Source organism: Astatotilapia calliptera, chromosome 14 (genome assembly GCF_900246225.1).
Source record: "Astatotilapia calliptera chromosome 14, fAstCal1.2, whole genome shotgun sequence".
NCBI classification, from domain to species: Eukaryota; Metazoa; Chordata; class Actinopteri; order Cichliformes; family Cichlidae; genus Astatotilapia; species Astatotilapia calliptera.
Window position 1 is genome coordinate 27,086,934 of NC_039315.1, and position 21,157 is coordinate 27,108,090.

At 43.1% G+C, this 21,157-nt stretch overlaps 1 protein-coding gene across 3 annotated transcripts; it reads right to left on the reverse strand.

Moving 5' to 3' along the window:
* Window positions 1-4,295: 4,295 nt before the first annotated feature.
* baz1b (bromodomain adjacent to zinc finger domain, 1B) lies at window positions 4,296-20,856 on the reverse strand. 3 transcript variants are annotated; one of them, XM_026192156.1, is made up of 22 exons: window positions 19,995-20,856; window positions 18,704-18,820; window positions 17,542-17,686; window positions 17,183-17,372; window positions 16,917-17,038; window positions 16,556-16,753; window positions 16,274-16,462; window positions 14,854-16,144; window positions 14,490-14,645; window positions 14,259-14,397; window positions 13,047-13,210; window positions 12,695-12,809; window positions 12,492-12,590; window positions 12,147-12,324; window positions 11,124-11,309; window positions 10,788-10,935; window positions 10,401-10,538; window positions 10,061-10,208; window positions 9,430-9,545; window positions 8,623-8,762; window positions 8,430-8,536; window positions 4,296-7,234 (listed from the first exon to the last, which is right to left on the reverse strand). In XM_026192156.1, exons 1-22 carry the CDS (start codon window positions 20,111-20,113, stop codon window positions 6,538-6,540), a joined length of 4,902 nt encoding a protein of 1,633 aa, XP_026047941.1. In that variant the 5' UTR covers window positions 20,114-20,856; the 3' UTR covers window positions 4,296-6,537. The 3 variants fall into 3 exon arrangements, with proteins under 3 accessions (XP_026047941.1, XP_026047940.1, XP_026047942.1); XM_026192155.1 differs by having other exon boundaries at window positions 14,854-16,174; XM_026192157.1 differs by lacking the exon at window positions 10,401-10,538 and having other exon boundaries at window positions 14,854-16,174; window positions 19,995-20,854.
* Between the last annotated feature and the right edge of the window lie 301 nt (window positions 20,857-21,157).

Sequence of the window (21,157 nt, forward strand, 5' to 3'; positions counted from 1 at the left end):
CATTAGATGAGTTCTCTGTCTAATACACATTATAAGGCACTGTTGAAACAGCTGTTGTTGCAAACTGGTGCTATATAAATGAAATTGAACTGAACTGAATAGCTGCCAGGCTTCACCTCAGCTAACATGAATTTCTGAACTCGACTGTGTTGGCGCACTTTGGAGCATTTTTTGATGCAATTAACTGACAAAGAGACAAAGAGAGTGTCCAACAAGCCTCTCCTCCGGTTTCGGTGAATATTTTATTTGTATTATATAGGAATGCCAGAACTGTACTGTTTTAAATCTATTTCAAGCAATCTAAGAATTTTTTTTAGGAATTTTTGATCTTTATTAGCATCCTCTTGTTTGTTTCCGTAAGGTCCCAATATGAAAAACCAAACAAAAGAACAAACTAAAGTTTCACAATGAAATAAAAGCTCATAAGGAACAAATAAAGGAAGGAACACAGCATGACAAGTAAACAAATGTTTTAATATTGCACCACTCTTATAGATCGAGGTCCCAACTCCAGGCCTTGAGGGGGGGTGTCCTGCAGTTTTTAGATGTGTCCGTGATCCAACACAGCTCATTCAAATGGCTAAATTACCTCCTCATCATGTCTTGTCGTTCTCCAGAGGCCTGGTAATGAACTAATCATTTGATTCAGGTGTGTAGGCCCAGGGTGAGCTCTAAAACCTGCAGGACACCGGCCCTCGAGGCCTGGAGTTGGGAACCCCTGTTATAGATGCTTGAAGCTCGCTGCGACATTGGTGAGTATCACATTAACAATCCAGTCCCTCAGCTGTCCTGCTATGTGGCCCCAGTGAAGTCATTCCTTGTCTGAATGAGAGCGACAAACACACTTGTTCCCCTCTTGCCACATGCCCTCTGCACTAACTTGGACCTGAGGTAAATATTTGCAGGGCGAGTTGCTCCACTCTGCTCATCCACATCCACACGCTGTGCCGATGGACCCATGATACAGTCGGTTTGCACAGGGTTCAAAGGTTAGTCCACGCATGGCCAGTGTTTGCTTGCTGGCATGCTGCTGCTGCTGTTTGTACTTTTATTGAACTCTGTGTGTGTTTGTGTGATATAAATGTGTCACTAGCAATGCCTAATGTGCAACATGAAACTAAAGGGGAGTTTTACGCATCCGAACACATTCAGTCAGTGACATAAAGGAGAGCAAATCCACATTATATAAGGAAGTTTTTCCACATTCCACACCACACATTAAGTCATAAAACAGCACAACATGCTCACAACTATTCAAGTAAAAGATTCCTCTGACGTCATGCAGAGAGGGAAAAAGCAGCTCAAACAGGAGAATGTTGTGCCGTGACCCCGTATGAAAGGCACATGTTGTTTGGCGCCAGAAAGTTTAAAAAAGAACTGAAATGTAGCAGGAATTTAGGCAGTACTATGTGCTAAAGAGAAGTGGAAATGAACAACCGGGCCAGAGACCCCTGGCAACCACCTGTCACTAGTATAAAATGTGTATTTCCAAGGCAAAAACCTTCCTCAATGCAAGCGTCTACAAACATTTTAAAGGTACTCTCTGAGCTGCAGCGAAACCAGGAAGAGTGATGCAAATAGTAAATAGAGACATTCCCCTTCAAAGTAAAAGTTGTGCCTTTTCAAAAATGTGGACTGCAGTGCTGAGGAACAACTTCTACTTCAAAAGTAAACTGTCTTAATTTCCAGTTTGTATTGCGCTTTTTCATGTTTTGCTATTGCTCAGCTAGTAGTTAGCAAGTATTTATGAGAAAATACTGGCTATGTATTGTTGTTGTTGTTGTTGTTGTTAAGCATTTAAAATATTAATAATATAATACGTTAGGTTTTATGTTCCTGCCAAATTCAGGTTACTCATGTTGGTTTGCTTGTGACAGTTTTTAATAGTATTAGCTAACTTCTTTGCTAATGCTAACTGAAGGATTGGTCAGTTGTGATGTTGCACCTGGGTTGTATCATGTCCAATGATACAACCCAGGTTATATAGCACCAATTCACAACAACAGCCACCTCAAGGCGCTTTGTACTGTAAGGTAAAGACCCTCTTTGAAGATGAACTTGGCAACAGCGGGAAGAAAAAACTCATTTTTAACAGGAAGACACATCCAGCAGTACCTGGCTCAGTGAATGCAGCCATATGGCTGAGGGGAGGGGAGGGGAGGGGGTGAGGGGAGCAAGACATGATGTGGAAGCACAGTGCACAGTGCACAGTGCACAAAGCTCAATATGACTATGTAAGGTTAAATAATATCACATGCAGTGAAAACTATTGGGTTAAATATGGATGTCAAACAATGTATCTGCAACTTTTGAAAATTAGACTACCCCACACGCACTCGTCCAGCACATGTTCATGACAATCCATTGATACTTGTTGAGATACTTCAGTCTGGACCAACACGAGGGTCACACTGACACTGCCAAAAGCTGTGTCACTAGCAATGCCTAATGTGTAACATGGGGCGAACCCGACATAGTCGCTACATAATGAGTCATCATGAAGGACCGTGGACCGTTTATCCCTGCTGAGCTACCTGTAAAATGTTTTTGGTGGGACATGCCAATGTGTGCAGTCGTTATCTACTCTGACCTCAACAAGGGAGTGAGAGTTGGGTGATTAATGCGCGTTTCGCTGCGTAGGATGGACTGTGTGAGGAATGACAAATACCTCACGTTTCACAAGCTTGGACAGAAACCGATAGATCCACAAAACTCCTAAAACATTAATATATCATGGCTGTATCTAGAAGACAATGAGACTCCTCAAATCAAAGTGATCTACGCCCCAGAGTTCATTAGAAGTTCATTCAGACTTTGGAACCAGTTAAAGAACCAGTGTGTGGTATCGCAAGAAATAAGTGGTTATATAAATATGAGTATACATAATAGTTATTATTCATAGATACCTACATCCTAAGTTCCTGTTAATCTTCTGAAAGAAACAGAATGAATGTGTTGTTACAATGGTAATGCCAGGAGAGGCAGTATTAGTTCTGTGTTACATTAATGTGTAAGGAAGTGAAAGAAGAGTGTGTCCTGTAGGAGGCAGTAGAAAATGGATGCTCATGTTCTGTACATGCCCTGAAAGTAAGGTTCAGTAAACCAGTGCAACGATACCCCGGTGTAAGGCTCAGTTATTGTATTTTTATTTTTTGAAGATGCAACACAGTGTTAAAAAGAAGTCCTCATGTATTGATTAGGTTTTTATATATTTATACGGGGAGTAAATAAAAAGCACAATAAAACATACCAAAGTGAAAGATCACTTTAGGTTTATTATAGCTGAATGCAGCTGCCACCATGCCTGAACTGCCACTAATCAAGTGCTACGTTTCCACTGACTTTTCACATCTCTGACCTTTACTCTGATCCATCTTAGACTGTACACCTGTTGCCAAATTACAGATGGCTCACAGGCTGTCACCACTTCACTCCTAAATATTTCATCAGGTCCTGCTGTCCTCCTTGCACTCTTCTTTGGCCCATACATCACACGCTCTGTGGGATCATCGCTGCCGCCTGCTTACCTGTACAAGCCTTTCCTGAGCGAACCTGGTTACCAGTGGTTACTTTTCTCAGGTTATTCCGAAATTATTGTGCACAGAGTTTTTAAAAATCAGGTAAAGCTGCACCTTATAGTTGGATAAATACAATCACCAGTTGTTTTATTAGGTACACCTTACAAGTGCTGGGTTGGACCCTCTTTTTCCTTCAGAGCCCTCATTCTGGTCCATGTAGACACGATAGCATCACACAGTTGCTGTAGATTTGTCGGCTACACATCCATGACGATCCATCTTCCCGATTCTCACTTTCAAGTTCAGTCTTGACCACGTATAAATGCTTAAAAGCACGAAATTACTGCCATGTGATTGGCTGACTAATTATCTGGGTTGACAAGGTGAATAGGTGTACCTAATAAAGTGTTAGTATAGTTGACTATGTTGAGAACATCTGAATCCAAACAGACAGCTTCACCTCTTCATGGAACGCTTTGAGTCCAAGTCACTCATCCTTCTGTGAATAATGAAACCATTTATCCTGTTATGACGGCTTTGGCTTCGACATCCAGGGTTTGCAGATCATTTGTCTTCCACGCAAAGATTCAGATGTTCCGAGAAAATGAACCAACACCAGTGTAAAACAATGATTTGATATTTTATTAAAAAGTAAAGACATAACTTGCTTGTCAAAGCTAGCCCATTTTTTGTTTTTTAAAATCACAAAGTTTACAGACGGACGGCAGTGATGTCAGCCTCATCAGCTCAGCACAAATCAAACAGGGAGAACTACGGTCTTCATCCATAGCCTTTATTGGAAATTCTTTACAAGTGAATCCTCAGAACTTGCCCAAACCCAGCTTTTAGAGACTATAAATATATATAAAAAAGGAGGTGTAAAAGGATTTTGCAGTTGCTCCAAGTACAAAGAAAGCATTTACAGCCAGATCTCATTCTGAGAAGGGCAGTTTGCTCGTTTGTTGACATGTCAATTTTTACAAACATTGTTGACAGCTGTTAATCGTGTCGGGAAGCTGAATTTAAACAAAAACAATACGGGGCGAAAACAATCAGTGGCCGAAAGAAAACAGGAAAGTTTCGATGGTAACAGCACTAGAAATAACACGGGCGAACGGCACAGCACAGTACAGACAAAAGAGGGCGACCCAGCCACTGCCACATCAGTATACAGGTAATATATACACACACACATTTGATGGCAGGCAACCAAATAACTACACATGGTTTTCTGCACACTAAGAGCTAAAATATCCCAGCACTATGAAGCTCCCCTGCAGTGACAGGCAGGTGGTACAAGAGTACAGCTAGCAGCACTGCCGCTGAAGTACTTGGAAAATGCTGGCACCAGAGTAATAAAAGTGCAGGTATAGAGCGCCACCTGGTGACCACACCAGGAGATGTGCTAGAAAACCTTTGATTTACCTTTAAAGAGCTGCTTTACCCCAAGTCTGAGCTACTAATCTAATTGAGCTGAACCACAGCGCTCACTGTGTCACAAAACGTAAAAAGGGAAGATTTCTGCTGTTGACTATGCGAGAAGTAAAAGAACTCGTGGCACGTTCTGAAGAGAGCCCCGTTTTAAAACCTTGCAAATTCCTGGGTACTATTTATTATTTACAAATAACCAAATAAAAAGTGCAAAAATTATCAAAGGTTAAAAAAAATGCCCATTTGTCTTAACAAACATCACATCTGCTGCTTTTAAACACTGTTTACAAATGTTTATGCACATAATTTCAAATATAGTATGGTCCTGCAGCTGCTGGCATATTAAGTGTACTTTACACAGGAGGAGTGCAAACTGACGGATCATTTGAGGTACCTTTAAAGTGGCAGGGCACTACAGAGGGGGGAAAGGTTGAACAGCTCTACAAGCCGACAAAGAGGGGGAGACTCAGAGTCCGTCCCTGATAACATCTTGGCACCAAAAGCTGGGATGAAGCTTTTTTTTGTTTGTTTTAAACCAGTGAAGTGATTGGACTACAAAGCCCCTTTCAGACACAAGCTCCTTTCCTTCTAATGGCTTCACATCACACATTTCGCGTTTTCTTTCTTGTGATTGATAAATTAGCCGAACGTGTGGCTTCACCGCGAGATCTCAAGGCTTCTTAATAAGGATTTCGCAAACCAGTGGTCACCATCATGGTAGCTACATCCAACTTCTAAACAGTTTGTGGTTTCTAAAAATGTCCCGGGGCTCTGTGAAGCCTGAAAATTGACTCAGTGCTGTCACTAACAAGATTGAGGAAGCTGAGAATCTTGTGTCTGATTGATTTGCAGTCTCAGCCCAGCTTTGAATGAAAGATTTAAACCTGGACTAGGAGGGAAAATATATATATATTTATGTATGCATATGCTAAATCTAGTAAAATCCTATGGTGTTTATCTATGAACATGGAATTAACCAAAGATTGTAAGCAAGATGCTTCACAGAAAGAGCAATTTACAAGTGACGGCTATCAGCAAACTCCTAGATTGTTTGTAGACACACCAACACGATCTGTTACAGTCAGCGACTCGTCACAGATGCTTGGGGGGGCAGAGAGCTAGCTGGACTCATTCCTGAAGCACACCAGTAAAGCCATGTCTCAACTAAGTGCGAAGACAAGTCCCTCTGATTACACTGTACTCACGTTTGGAGAGGACACAAAGCAGTTCACAACATTTAAGTCAAATTACACTTGTGTGTGAGGTTGTCGACTTTAAATCAAAGAGTCTTAAGAGCTATGAGGACCTCTCGATTATCTCAAATGTCTCATTTTTCTTGGTTTGGAAAAAAACAAACAAACAAAACATCACCAATATTAAACATGTTACAAATATATATCAGTTTTCTTCTCTTGTTTTTCCAAAATATGAGCATAGACTTATTAACACAAAAAAAAGTCCTTCTGAGGATTAGGTCCCGCTGGCTGTGTGAGGAGGAGATGAGGCGCTCGTGGTCATCGTTCTGAGGAGCGGGACAGAAATTTTTAAAGCAAAGAGAGATGACAGAAAACAAACAGCACCCTGGATTTCACGAGCGTTTCTGTCTCTTGGAATGTCGCTGCTGGTTTGACCGGTCCTCGTCGCTGCTCGCTGCCTCGTTGTCGCCCCGGCCCCTGCGCTTACGAGTTCTTCGTGTTTCCCGCTCGCCGTCGCTATCCTGCTCTCTGTAATCCTTCCTGCCCGAGGTGGCAGAGGTTCTCTTACTTCTCCTCCTGCCATCGTCATCATCATAATCATCATCATCATCATCCTCCTCATCTCCATCCACCTCATCATCCTCTTCCTCCTCCTCACTCTCGCTGTCGTCATCCTTCTGTCTTCGATCATTTCTGGTTGTTTTCCTCGCATGAGATTTTCCATTTGTCATCTTCTTCTTGGGCTCTTCTTCCTCTTCCTCATCTTCTTCCTCCTCCTCCTCCTCCTCCGATGTTGCAGGAGCTTGGTAGACACGCTTGCGGGAACGCCGCCGGATGTAGCTGAGACCAGGCAGCAGCTTCTGGAGCAGCTCGGTGAACGTCTGCTCCGTCTTGACCATACAGGAGAGCACGGTGCTGCCCTGCTGGTTGTACTCCTCGGCATTGGAGAAGACCAGCTTTACATCTTCCAGGAAATCCTGGGCGTGGCGGTACGAGCCCTGGCTGAACTTGCCCAGCATTGTCTGATAATCCATGGGCTGAGAGATGATATCTAGGTAGTCCTCTGCCTCTTCAGAGGAAACAGGCTCCCTGAAAGAGGATTTAAAGCATATGATGAGTGTTAGACTGGAGACCTGGGACCATAATGTGTCGCATGTTTTATAAAAGTCGAGAAACATACATAAGGCATATTAAATATAAACGTTTAAATCCTGTTAGACATTTATTGGAGGCAGAGACACAAATCCCTTTGGGGTTGCGTCATGAGGGAGATCCAGCATCAAACATGCAGACCTACCCATTGTGGTGATCCCTTCTGAAAAAGGGAGTCACATGAGTCAGAGTGGTGAATGTGACCACCAGCTACCTTGTCTCTTCAACATGTCTGAGCAGCTCCCTGAAGACCATCCAGCATGTTTAGTACAGTAGTTATTATCACGATCATAAACTCTCAGAGGAGCAGTTCAGCCCCGCACCTTTCCCTCTCACAAATCTCTACTGCTGCCAGGATTAGCAGCTAATAACCAGCCATACAACCCACACCATTGCTCTGTGTAAAATAACTTGCAGAGGTCAGCGCTCGATCTAGAAGGAAATAGTGCCCAAGAGGCTCTGGGCTTTGCAGTTTTCACACTGTTTCTGCCGAGAGAAAACCATTTACAAAATGTGACTCAGTCTGATAAGCTTGTAATATTTCTGTGGCACACAGGTTTTTGAATGCACAAGTAGTTTCCATAGACAAATGCTTTCCACGCTGATGGAAGCATAAATACAAAAGTACTGGTCCACCTGCACATTGAGCAGTGCACCTAGGTGCCATGGAAACCATGCCACGAAGCTCCCAGCACACAACGTTTGTGCTGATGTTAATGCCAGAGCAGGTTTGAACTCTGCAGAAACTGACTCAGTGGTCTGCAACTGAGTTTCTCCTAAACACTCAAGATGACACCAGTAACAGCTGCAAGTACAAGGAGTCAAGAAACTTCACAAACCACCTTGATGCAGTGGTGACATCCTATCATAATACCACACTTACATTCAGTGAGCTCTTTAGAACAACCCACTCTTAAATGTCTGTAGAGGCAAACAGCATCAGGCTAGGTGCCTGATTTTACACACCTGTGGCCACCAGGCTCAAAACAGCTACATTCAAAGAGTAAGAGGTGTGGCCCAACACTTCTGTCCCTATAATATCTGTAGTTTGGCTAATAGTTGAAAAGGTTGTTCAGGAGTCAAAGTGGCTCCTGTTTCACATGTACTTGTGTCACATTTCTTCTTCCCTCACCTGAAAGGCCAGCTGTAGCGATATTTCATCAGCTTCTTGAGGATTTCCTCACACCTCTCCAGCTCCAGCACCTGTCTGCTCACTCCTGTCTGGGAGCTCTGTCGCACCTGCAGAGACGGCACACACAAAAGCTATAATTTTAGGACAAACGATACAAAGCTGGTCTGTTCTAAGCTCTCTGTAAACTTTGTACCAGTTCGTCGATGTCTGCAGGACTGTTGGGGCCTGTTCTCTGCTTGCCGCTCTGATTACTAGAAGAGGCCGACTTCTTTGATTTACTTTTTGAGCTTTTCTGCCGTGATGAAGACTGCTTATTTTTCTTTCTTGGTCTCACTGTGGAGGAGGAAAGACACGGAGAAGAAGCAGAAGTACAAATTAACATGTATAATGCTGCAGTTTCTCTCATGAAATCAATCCACATCCAACTGTTCAATTCTTGGCATTTTAAGAGATGGCTCGAAACATTCCCAGGCCACCATGATTTGAACGTTCGCCTGTCTGAGCCTCACGCTTGAATTGAGAAAGATAACTGGCTCTTAGGTGCACCGACACCTCTCTGTTAAAACTTCTAAATCATTATCCTTGACAGGCAGGCCTGAACTGACAGAAGGGATCATCCTGCCACATACTCTGAGTGAAGCCACGGTGACAAAGCTTCAAAGCCAGGTCCAGACCTGAGCTGTGCAGCATCACACACAGACAATGAGACAAAGAGGACAATGGCTGAAATTCCCCATCAGCATTCCTTTCATTCTCAACCTTCAGCACCAAAGATCCTCCATTTCCAAAACAAACTCAGGTCTTAAAGCCTTTAAAATTATCCTTTCTGGACCATTAATGTCTTCACAACAATGATTTTAAAAAAAGGTATGGAAAAAATGCTAATGGTAACTCAAACTGTTGTATTCCTCACCACCTCCTTAACTGTAGGAGTGAACTTAAACTTGGTCAAAGAGTTACAATTTTTTTTTTAACCTAATTTTCTCTGTAAAATACTCACAGCTGTGTCCCATGGCTTTGTAGTCATTCTCTTCTTCGTCCTCATCCTCTTCCTCAGAGTCCTCCTCTTCAGACTCCTCCTCATCGTCTTCTTCATCAGAGTCTTGCTTATAGTTCCTGCAATGGAGAGCTTGCCTTTAAAGACAGCTGATGAAGTATAGGGCAGACACATCTGGGCTTTAGTTACACTGGTTGATCCGCTGCTCTGTTTGTGGAGCACCCTGAAGAGGGTCTCCCCTTTCACTATATCCAGCTACCACACCATCAGTGGGGTGTGCGATTACTGATCACATGATAGAAAACTAATAAAATAAACAATGTGTTTGTTAGACTATGTCCTAACCAGCTGTTTCTCAGCAACTGTACAGACAGGTTAGCATTAGGGACTGGGGCACAGGAGAGATGCTTTCTGTAGTCACTAACTGTCTGAATACTTTGATGTATATTTAAGGTGTATGTCAGCTGAAACCAGGAATTCCTTTAGCCTTTATTTATATTTTGGTTATCTTTTTCCTCCATGAATGTGGTAGTGGTAGGGTCTGTGCAAGATGGGCACTTTCAGTTATATTTTAGTCTCCTTTTGTTTTGAACTCTTTAGGGATCAGCTTATTTAAAGAGTGGAGGACAGTTACCTTACGCGGGAGCCACGTCTGGCCACAGTCGGCTGGCAGGCTGGGCACAGCCACTCTCCATTGGGAACCCGGTAGAGAGCCGGTCGCAGGCAGAACAAGTGGAAGGCCTTGTTGCACTCATCACAGAGTATAAGTTTCTCATCATCACCTGGAAGAGATCAGCATCAACCATAAGGCCTTTTCTTTTTAATTTTAAAGCCTTAAGTTTTATTCTGGGTCTTTTTAGCAGCCCCACATATTTCCACCTCAACTCCTTTTGCTTTTCCTGACCTTCAGTGTATCAACAGCTCAGCAAATCTCTCACATGTTTTCTACTGTCGTCTTATCACTACAGGTTCACCTGTCGGCCTGCGGAGTGGTTGGCTCCGTATGTAGATCTGCCTGACACTACTACTCTGATGTGCTTTGACCCTGCAGTTGCTGCCCTGCCTGGATCTACACTCCTCCAACTTCAGCACAGATGGGTTCTCCCAGAGCACTAGACAGGAGGGCAGAATATCATTTGGCAAGTGCAAAATGCTTCACTTTAACCTTTATGAAGTTTACATGCAAATTAACACCATAATAATCTGGCAAATTCAGAGTGAAACTAGATAATAGTGCAGTTTTTGTTGTCCTCTCTGGAATTTGAACTGTGCGTAATCAATAATGCTCCCATCAGCTGCAAATAACTGGTGATGTGCGTTCTCCCACACAGAGCGGGGCAACCGTGGAAAACATTTCTAACCTTTCCTGCGACAGACTTTGCAGCGAGCGTTCTCAGCAGACATGTCCCACTTTATGCAAGCGTCCAACATTCCCAGCAGCACGTGCATGCGGGAAAATGTCTGGGCCTCTCGAATAGCAGTCTTCCACTTCTCCACTGCTGTTGCTACCTGTGAGGAGAAGTAAACATTGAAAATAAATTAATTGGTTTTGGGGGGTTTTCAACATTTTTTACTTTATTATTTGTTTTAAATATCAAAAATCAGAATTTCAGTTTCAAATGAATAAAACTTGACCCTGATTTGGCTCCATACTGCTTTAGCATCAGAGTGCTAACAGTTCATCTCTTTCCTCTTACCCTGGCCTCTTCTGCCAACCGCTTCTCCTCATCCACCTCTTCAGCCTTGCTGCTTTCCTCTCCTGCTTGCTTCTTCTTCTTCTTCTGCTTAGGAGCCATGAACCCCTGCAGGAACTTTTTGATTACACAGGCCTGAATGGTGATGATACACTCGCCGAAGTCTTTCAGGCTCTCCATGTCTTTCAACTGTGACAAGAGGATGAAGCAGACAGAGAATTTCAATTCAAAACACAGACGGTATGCCCAGTAAAGTCACAAAACTTCCCCGATGGGTGCTTCATGAGGAAAGAGCATCTCTCTAGACCAGTTAAACATCTAAGTACAAATGTTTCATGGAGATCATACTCCCTTAAAATTTACAAAGCATACAGAAAGTAATATTTCTTGTTAAATCAGCTCCTCTATATTACAAGTAATCTGTTTAGAAAAAAGGTTAAGGACAGCCTGATGCGTTTTAAGAAAAATAAGCACAATTTCAACAATATCAGGTTTCCAACCTGCAGTGAGTCTCAAAGTCTTCACATGCAGAGTTTTGATAACTAAACTAAAAACAGTATTTTACATCTTTATGATTGAAATAATTTGTGTTTTTAGAAGGACATTTACACTTTTGTGCTGTAGGCCCACACTGGCATCGCCACACCAGGTTTGGCAGTGAATTTTACTGAAAAATTTGAGCAATTAAAAATGACCAAGCATTTCTTACACCCTGGAAAGCCAATCAGTGGGCTGTTCTGACCCCACATTTGTTTACACCGTGGCTTTTAATACTTACACTAAACATTTCAGAGCCTAACTGTGTACTTGGTTCTACCATATATGCCTTCCACACTGAACATGATTTCAAAACATCTGTTTTCTTGCACTAGTTATCTGTCTAATCAACCACTATGTCCCATGCCCATTGCCTGATAGCCTGAACAAACACTCTGACTACATGCTGTGCCCTTTTAGTAGAATTTAAACACAGATTTTCACTAAAGACTGGGAAGAGTCTCATTTTCAAACTGTCTGACTATTCACCTTGTCCTCAATGTCCACGTTATCGTCCAGGTACCCGAGGCCGCCCTTCTGCAGGCGTGAGGCTACTTCCTGGATGTCGCTACGCAGATATTTGAGTAGCTCTGCATAGCCGTCACAGGTCCTGAGGCCGAGCCTGGCTTTCCGGGTCAAATGGATGGAGTGGAGTATTTCCTGATACCTGACACAGTGAGAGGTATTTTACATTATCACCACTGCCACCATAAAAATCATAGACATGAACTACAGACGAAAAAACAAACAAAAAAAAAACAAAAAAAAAAAAAACAAACCTGAACTTTGCAGTTTTATATGGGTTAAAACAATCTCTTATAATACTGCATTCACCTGCTTTGTATATTTGACTTTAGTTCGCTCTCTCTGACCCCCTGAGAATGAAGACTCTCCACCAGTTCCTCCAGCTCAGCTGAACTGTCACATATGAACCTGAAATCAGAAGTGAAAATGAGGAGAAGATCAATTAAACAAAAAGGATAAAATGCATCAAATGAAAGTGAAAAAGGAAAATAAGGACAGACATAGACACCTACCAAAGGTTCTGTCCCTGTTTGGGAACAGTAGTTTCTATACAAACATCTGGTGCTGCTCCCTGCTGGGCTCCTTCACTAACAGCACCGTCTACACTGCCATCATCTTTTTCAGTTCCTGCAACATAAATAATAATTTAGTGTCTCGAGATAAAGCCATGTGTGGAAATTTGTTTCTCAAAAACACACATTAACTACCAATTATGTGCAAACAAGCCTGCACACAGAGCAAACAAAACCAGACAGAAACAACTGGAAGAAAAAAATAATAATTCTATATCAGTTAATAAAAATATTTGCATTATTAGATCTAAAGAAAAACAAACATTTTTCAAGAGAATGTATTTTTGCTTACCTTGTGAATCAGGAGCAGGGGCTGCCTCACCGTCCTCCTCCTCTTCTACCTCAGGCTCAGCTGGTTTTTCCTCTGGTGGAGGGGTGAAGCTGTAGTCTATGCTTTCGTGCACCCAGCCTTTCTCGATGTACAGACCAGGAACCACATCAGAGAAAAGCCAGAATCTGCACAAAAACATCACGTATGGTTACAATTTACCAAAGTGCTTCTGGTAAATATGTTGTTAGTCTTTTAATTTTGAAAGACTAAGAAACAGGTAAAATGTCCAGAAATTTTGTGATACCCATTAATTTATGACATTTACAATACATCCCTGACTAGGGATGTTCCTGGGGACTAAATTCTTATTCCCTAACCTGACTAATGCACTATTCTAACACTGAGAAGCAATCAGATAAAGTCACATTTGAGACCAGTTTAATGAACAATGTCAGAAGCTCCCTAAAAAGGCATTTGAAAAAAATAATTATTAGTACTTTGCCAACTTAACCTCTGAAAAATGAATCAATTGCGACTGAATAGTGTGGCACATTTTGAATCATTCATAGTGTACAGCACATTCATTTACAAATACAACCCGCGCTATAAAAATTTAAATAAAAAAATAAAATCATAAAACAATCAGTCATCCATCAATTTTTTCCAGACTTCTGTCCCCAGCCACCTCCCTCAGCTTAACTGGGCATAAACCGAGAATACCGAGGCGTTCCGGGGACAAACAAGAGATGCAATCTCTACAGCATGTCCTCAGTCTACCAGGGTCTTTGTCCTGGCAGGACACGCCCAGAACACCACACCAAGGAAGCAACCACCTCTGCTGGCTCAGTTCAATGTGGCAGAGATATAGTTCTACTCTGAGTCGCTCCCAAATGGCTCCTCACTCTATCACTAAGGCAGAGCCCATCTGTCCTTCAAAGAAGTCTCATTTCCATTGTTTGTATCTGCAACTCATTCTTTCACCTTCAAAATAACTAACAATAATATGCTTTAAATAAAAAAAGATCAGGCTTAGATTATTTGATTTGTCTTCAATGATGTCAGGCTTGCAGCGCCATCTAGGGCAAACAGCTGCATGACATTTAGGACACAGCACTTTACCTGTAAACAGTTTCAATTAAATTAATGACTGGTATATCTGGTGCAGACGATTTCATCTGTGAGCAGACATGATGTTTTGGCACACTGAGTTAATTCCTCGTGTTAAGTACCAACCTGTTGTGATTTCTGTCGGTACCTAGAGGAGTCCTGCGCATCACTTGTCTCGCTTTGGTTATTCCATCCTGAAAAGCCCTCTCTGCAGCCGCCCTCTGTTTACGCATCCGCTCCTCTTCAGCCTCCTTCTCCATGCGTTCTAAAAGGAATAATAGTAACCAAAAATAAATAAAGCATACTATGTAATGAATCAAAGTTATAATTAGTATCAATCTTGCTTAAAAACTGTACCTTTGTTCTGTCTGTCCATCTCCTCCTTCTCCTTCTTAGCCTGCATGGCCATTAGTCGCCGGCTCTTCACTGAGCTGATCATGTCCTCTGGTTCTGGCTCAACCTTTACTTCCTTCTTGACCTCCTTTTTAGAAGACCCTTCTTTTTTCTTCTCACCTTTAACCGCATGCAAAACACAAATATGTTAATACAAACAGACACGTGTTGTGCGAGACTTCAAATACACACTAGACTTGAAAGGCATCTACTTTCTCTGACAATTCTTAGGGTAAAATGTAGATGCACAGTTTAGAAACTGTGTGTAAAGTACACATTTGATTCACAGCAATATATTGAGACTGGTAAAACTGATGATCCCTCCTACCTTTGTTCTCCATCTCCTTCTGCCTCTTCTTCTCAGCCCTCTTGCGGTCATTGGCCTCTTTCAGCATTGCCAAACGCTCCTTCCACAGCTCAGCTGACCGCTGCTGCATTGCATCAACATGGTCTTCCACAGAGTACGTCATCAGGATCCGGTGGCACAGCGCCACTAACAGGGTGACTTTCTCCTCGGGGCTCAGCTCAAACACCTCGGTTGTCTCGAGTTTATCCAGGAACTCGCTGGTCACCACATCGTCATATCCACCCATGGCCCCAGAGTCTTCTGAGCCCTGGCCGCTCTCCTCACCGTGAGCGTCACATGGTCGCAGGCACAACCGTGCCAGCTCGGAAGCTGAGTGCATAGTCAGAGGAATCTCAGATAAGGGCATGTCGAGCTCACTGTAGCCCTCAGCCAGCTCATCCTGCAGTAATGTTTGGAGCAGCACCACCAGCACACGGTTTAGATAAAGGAAGCCAGACCGTTCCCCAGCTAGCGCTTCCATCAGAGCCGCTGCTGTGATGGGATACTGGTCATTTGGCATCAGCAGCCCTGAGTAACAGTGAAGGAAGTCCACAACCATGGCCACATTCCCAAACAATGTGTTGGGCAACCCCTCAGGCATGTCCACAAGCTTGAATGCAGGCAGAGGCTTGCCACCTTCGATCTCCTGATCTTCGTATCGGCGCGACTGTTCACGGCGGACCAGCATCTCCTTCTCTCGTCTCTCCTTGGCCTTTTCTCTTAACTTCTCTTTGAGTTCCTCACGCCTCTTCTTCATCTCTTCCTTCTTTTCCTCTTCACTCATGGCTGCCCATCGCTTCTTCTGCTCCAGAAGCTCCCAGCGTTTCTGCACTAGCTCCTTGAGTTCCTCTGGCAGGCGACTACGATCATCTGGGGACAAGGTCTTGGCAGCTTTGGAGATAAGGGATGAAAGGGAGTTCTTCTTATCCTCTTTACCCTTGTTCTCCTTGTAGTAACGAAGGAGGTGGAGAGCCATAGGGTGTAGTGGCTTCCCAAGTTTCGGTGTACCAATGCCAGAACTACGAGCTCTCTTCTTTGGGCTTCCTGCAGCACCGCTCTTAGCCAGATGCAGTAGAGTCATCTGCTTCATCTTTGGCCCCTTAGCACCAGCTTTACCGTCCTTTTTGGATGCTTTGAGAACATTGAGTTTCTTCTCACCACTCTTTCCAGTTTTCTTTCCTTCTTTTTTGTCCCCTGACTTTTTGCCAGATTTCGGAGTGGAGGGAGCGGAGCCTTTACCTTCTCCTTTCTTAGGGGTTCCTGAGTTCTTTACCTTGAGTGGAGAACCATTCATTTTTATTTTCTGAAATACAACCAAGGAACCATTAAACATAACAGTGACGTTTGAGGGATACCTCATAAATGAAATGACATTTCACCATGTACACACAAGCTGACTAACCTGCATGTGGCCCCAGATGGTGGGACTAAGGGGCATGCCTAAAGCATCTTTCTTCTTTTTCTTAGTCTTTTCTTCCTTCTCATTGCCCGAATCTTCTCCTGGAGTGTCAGCAGTCTTGAGCTTCTTGTTAGGCTTACCCTCTGGAGATGACAAGCTCTTGCGCTTCGTGGAGGGATTCTCTGCCAAGAACTTGAGATGTACACAGGAAGGTGAGTCAAGAACATGCAACACTTAAAAAACTGATTTAAATAATGAACAGCAAAATGAAATAACTAAACTTACCTTGTGTGGATCGAGAAGAAAGTCGTTGAATTTGCTGGGCAGGTTAAATTTTTTCACCAGTTCATCTTCAACCACCCAGGGAGCACTTTCTCCCATGCCCAGCCTTAGAGCATAGTGTCTGATGAAGTAGCGCATGATCTCCTTGGTTGGAGGACGCTCTGTTCTATAAAGACTGTCCGCTGGGACGTCACAGATCACCTATGACACATGTTGGAAATTTAGAGTCCAGTTTTTCTTAAAATCACCAAGTCTATTGTTCACAAGTATATGAACCTTAAGTATAACCTTTTATACTCTAAAAATAGAACACACTCCACACACCATTTCTTGAGTGATGATGTAAAAAAAAACAAAAACAAACCTTGTCCTCATTGATGAGCTTTACATCATACTTATGAGGAAGGAATTTAGGCATTGCCCATTTCTTCCTCTCTTCTTTCATGGCAGTGGGTAGTTTCCTCGGAGAACGTCGTGCTCTGTCACCTAACAGGAAGCCAAATATCATATATTGAACAAATACTGTATAAATAAACAATTTTAACCTGCTTATCCAAGCAGCATTTACAACATGTTCTTAATTTTATCCACGATGCAAGATTTCGCCTCCTAAAACTGATTGGCACTCACTCAGACTCTCCCTCCTGTTCTCCTCTCGGGGAGGAGGCTCCTTCCTCTGGTTTTCCTGGCTTGCGTTCTCCTTGTCGCTGGATGGAGAGTCACAAGCACCTTCAAGTTTCTTTTCCCCAGACTCACCCTCTGTGTTTTCCAAGGGGTGGATCTTTACCACTGTCACTCGCAAACTTTTCTCCTTGCCCACCTGAAGCCAAGATGTAAGATTTGACATTATATGAGAAATTTTACACACACACTATAACTTTTAATGCAGTAAATTATCAGGTTACAAAAATAAAAAATACTGACAATATCATAAGATTGACATTACAGACAAGTTTAGAAATGTAATAAGAGTAAGCTGTCAAACTGACCAGGAAGTCGCACTCTTCACCCACAGCATATTTGGTGAGGATTTCCACCCAAGCCATCTCAACCAGTTTGTCTAAAGACACTGTGTTGTGGTGAACCATCTCAAGGACTGGTTTCTCAAACCACTTTGGATACTCCTCTTGAAGCCTGCACACGCGCACGCACACACACACACACACACACACACACACACACACACACACACACACACACACACACACACACACACACACAAAGTGATCAATGGTTAGTTTATAAAAAGGTAACAAGTGTGACACTGTCTTGCAGCTCCATCGTTCTCTGTTCACAGGGGTTGTGATGCTAACACAGAGTTCATCATCACATGATTTGTTTTACTTTGCTTAGATCTGCAGTGCAGAAATCAACCTGTGATAGACACACCATGACCCTGAACTGTAATAAGCAGAAGAAAATAGATGGATGGATCGTTTGCCGAGGGTTGCCAGTAGGGGGAGTAGTTTCTCTTGGCTGAAATAATTAGAGTGTAAATACTGTACAGCTCATGATCCCGACTTACTTCAGCTCTGGGCTGCTGAGCACTGCTCTTCCCAGTCTCTGCTGCGACATCTCTTTGGGCCATATTTATTTTTTTGTTCTCTCTCTTGCTAAAAGGACATAGTGATCCCATATGTCAATACATATTTCAAGTCAAGTGGACCGAAAGAGATGAGTTGAACCATTTTATTATTTTCCATAGGTTCAAGATAAAGGAACTCAGGCCCTTGCAGATTCAAGGATGACTGAGTCACTCGCCCTCTAAATAGACTGAGAGGAGGAGCACAAGATTTATCCAATCATAGCAAAGCAGTAAGCCCTGTGACCTTCACTGGGGTTGTATGGTTCCCTTCTTTGTTGATACCATGAACTTCTGTTAGGTGACTACTGTGTATTTCTTGCACAGTCCTTCCACATAAGTAGGTGTGGTTTTTACAATCAGAGATTTATGCAAACCAGGTTTTACTGGACATCTGAATACAAAGGGCAGGACCTAAAGAATTGAATCTATGCATTTTCACTCACTCAACAGCCTTTATTAAAAGTGCATACTCTGGTCTGAAATCAGCATAGTAGACCAACAGAGCTTTCACAAGTTAACATGGAATAATGAATGTGCACGTGCAACACTGTGGATGTAATACTAACAGTTCGGTGACTTCTTGTTCCTCCTCCCATGCCTCTTTGTGAGTGAGCTGGCTGCTTCCAGTGCTCTTGCATGTCCAAATGCGTTCATTATATCTCTGTAGGCGGGCCTCGTACTCTCTGTGTACATTCGGTCAAGGAAGTTACATCATCCAAATGTTTTCCTATTTAGGGTTTTGTTTACGCACAACAAGCAAGATGCAAGTCAATAAAATTCCATCATGACATTTAACATCACTGAGCATAATGAGAGGTAAAGAGACCCAGCATAAACACATTTCAAAACAAATCATCTGTGAATAGTCCTGTCCTAACAAGACAAGGAGAGGGTTAGGGACGGGAATGAATAATGATTTCAGAGAAAGTCAGAAAGATCAGTTGGATGCTGTGTAATGGAGTATACTACATTTCCATGGGTACTCTAACAACATACCAAGTCAAATTCCCATAGATGGGACTGTTTGACAGCGTAGTGGTTCACAAAGCTTTATTAAGACAATAAAAATGGATAACAGAGTTTAGACACCCGCATAAAGTCAAATATCATAATCGATTGTCCATATCAGCATATTATGGACACTTAACACTAGCTACGTGTGCCACAGCAGGTTTCATAACCTTGCTGACAGTCGTGGACCTTTAAGAGCTTAAAGCGTTCATGTGAACGTTTTAACAACGTGGTAAAGTTCTCCAATTGTGACACCAGAAGAAACCAAGCTAACAACAAAATGCTGTCATAAGTCACTGAACACCTTTCAGTCTGCCCAAAATACGAAAGTAAGTTAAAGCGAAACGGACTCTGAGACTCTTCTGTGCTAGCATTACCAGCTAACACATTACCAGCCGGGGAGCGGCGTCAGTCTGGGCTATTGTGACATAATGGGATACCTAACGTTAGCAACTGGCTAGCTCACCCTGTTAGCATTGCCAGCAGAACCGTAAAACATGAAAGTGAAAGACTCCTTTTCGCCCTTCTCTACAATGACGTGCTATTTACAGTCATATATTTAGCTCGGTTAGGTAAAAAGCTAACTAATAGGTAAAATTATTTAATTACCAGAAACAGCGGAGTGTTAGCTAGCCAGCCTGTCAACCCAGAGTAAACTGTGTACATGCGGGGAAACACTTAACGGGGAGAAATGTCAGGTCAAATTCCTTGCTTTAGCCAGCTTTATAGCGTTCTACTCGTGACTATGAGCACATCAGTTCAGCTAACCAAGACAAAGCCCGCTATCCAGTCTATCGACTGGCTCGATAAGTCGAGACTGATAACCAGCATCATGTTAAAGGATACTCTTTGTTCCTGAAGGCCTCCTTGGTGTGCTCGATGATGTAGACCTCCTCTCCCGGGCCTGGTGGCTCGGCTAGCGGCTTAGCCAGCGGGTACGGTTTCCGGCCCAAAAGCGGTGCCATTTCAAATCCAGAGATGGCACAAGTGCCGAAAGTAAAAACAGATATTCTAGCAACAGACTAGCGCAATAGTACACAATGGTATGTCCTTTGCATGTATCCCAGTATTAAAAATGTCAGAGCCGACAGATAGCACGTCTCACGTTACCGCCGGCAGGCCCGGCTCTCAGCGTGTAGCAGCTAGCTTTCTAGCTAGCAGGCTGGGTTATCTCGTTGCAAAACAATAACAGTGCGCCGCTTCTCGCCGCCGGACTCATCGCACCATCCTTTGCTCTTCTGGAAGTGGTGTCAGGCTATTTTTTACGCTGCACCTTAGGTAGAAAACACGCTGGCAAACGTGTCCCCGGACTCCGTTGTTAAAGTTCAGCACCTTCGGGTGAACGTGAAAGGATGCGAACCGCACCAAAATGAAACTCACGGCAACCGTCAGTCAACAGCAGGTCTGGCGGCTGTACAGTCCCGAGCAAGTGTTCGCAAATTAGGCCTGCTCCCTTTCAAACTGTACTCGCTGCATGCTCTGAAGCTCCTTGGCATCAGGTAACAGCGTGAGCAAGCGTTGCGAGAAAGTAACCTGAATCAGCTAAGAGGAGGTTAATTCCCTGTCGAAATGGCGGGAGTTTTCAGTCCACCGGCACTGTGCCTCATACCCTCAGAACTCTGTTTCCCCGGTAGCAAGCAGCGTCGCGCGCATGTCCCGCCCCCTCTTCGCTTTCACTGGCTGTCTCGCTGAAGCGCCATCGTCAAATTTGCCTGCAGGTTTCTCAGTGGTTGAATTGTCCTGTCTATTCTCAGTCTTTTCCGATAAACCACGCCCTCATATAATATACATGAGGCAAGAGGGTCAGCTGATGACAATAAAAATTATATAAACCGTTCAAATCAGCACTCTTAAATCATATTTCAATAGACTGAACATGGGTTTTGTCGATATCTAACGAGGAGCTGTCTTGTTCAGTTATCGAATTAATTTTTAAAACCATTGTCTGGACTCCATTTTGAATATGCTGATTAAACAATAGGTTACCCACTACTGGGAATCCTCATGGT

What these genes read in the sequence shown, in the direction of transcription:
- baz1b (XM_026192155.1), bottom strand. Translation starts at nt 20,113, where the DNA reads ATGGCACCGCTTTTGGGCCGGAAACCGTACCCGCTGGCTAAGCCGCTA. An exon ending in GAACAGGAGGGAGAGTCTGA is followed by an intron (nt 17,039 to 17,182) that starts GTGAGTGCCAAT and finishes GCTTCCTGTTAG; the next exon opens with GTGACAGAGCACGACGTTCT. An exon ending in AGACGTGGCTCCCGCGTAAG is followed by an intron (nt 9,546 to 10,060) that starts GTAACTGTCCTC and finishes TCTCCATTGCAG; the next exon opens with GAACTATAAGCAAGACTCTG.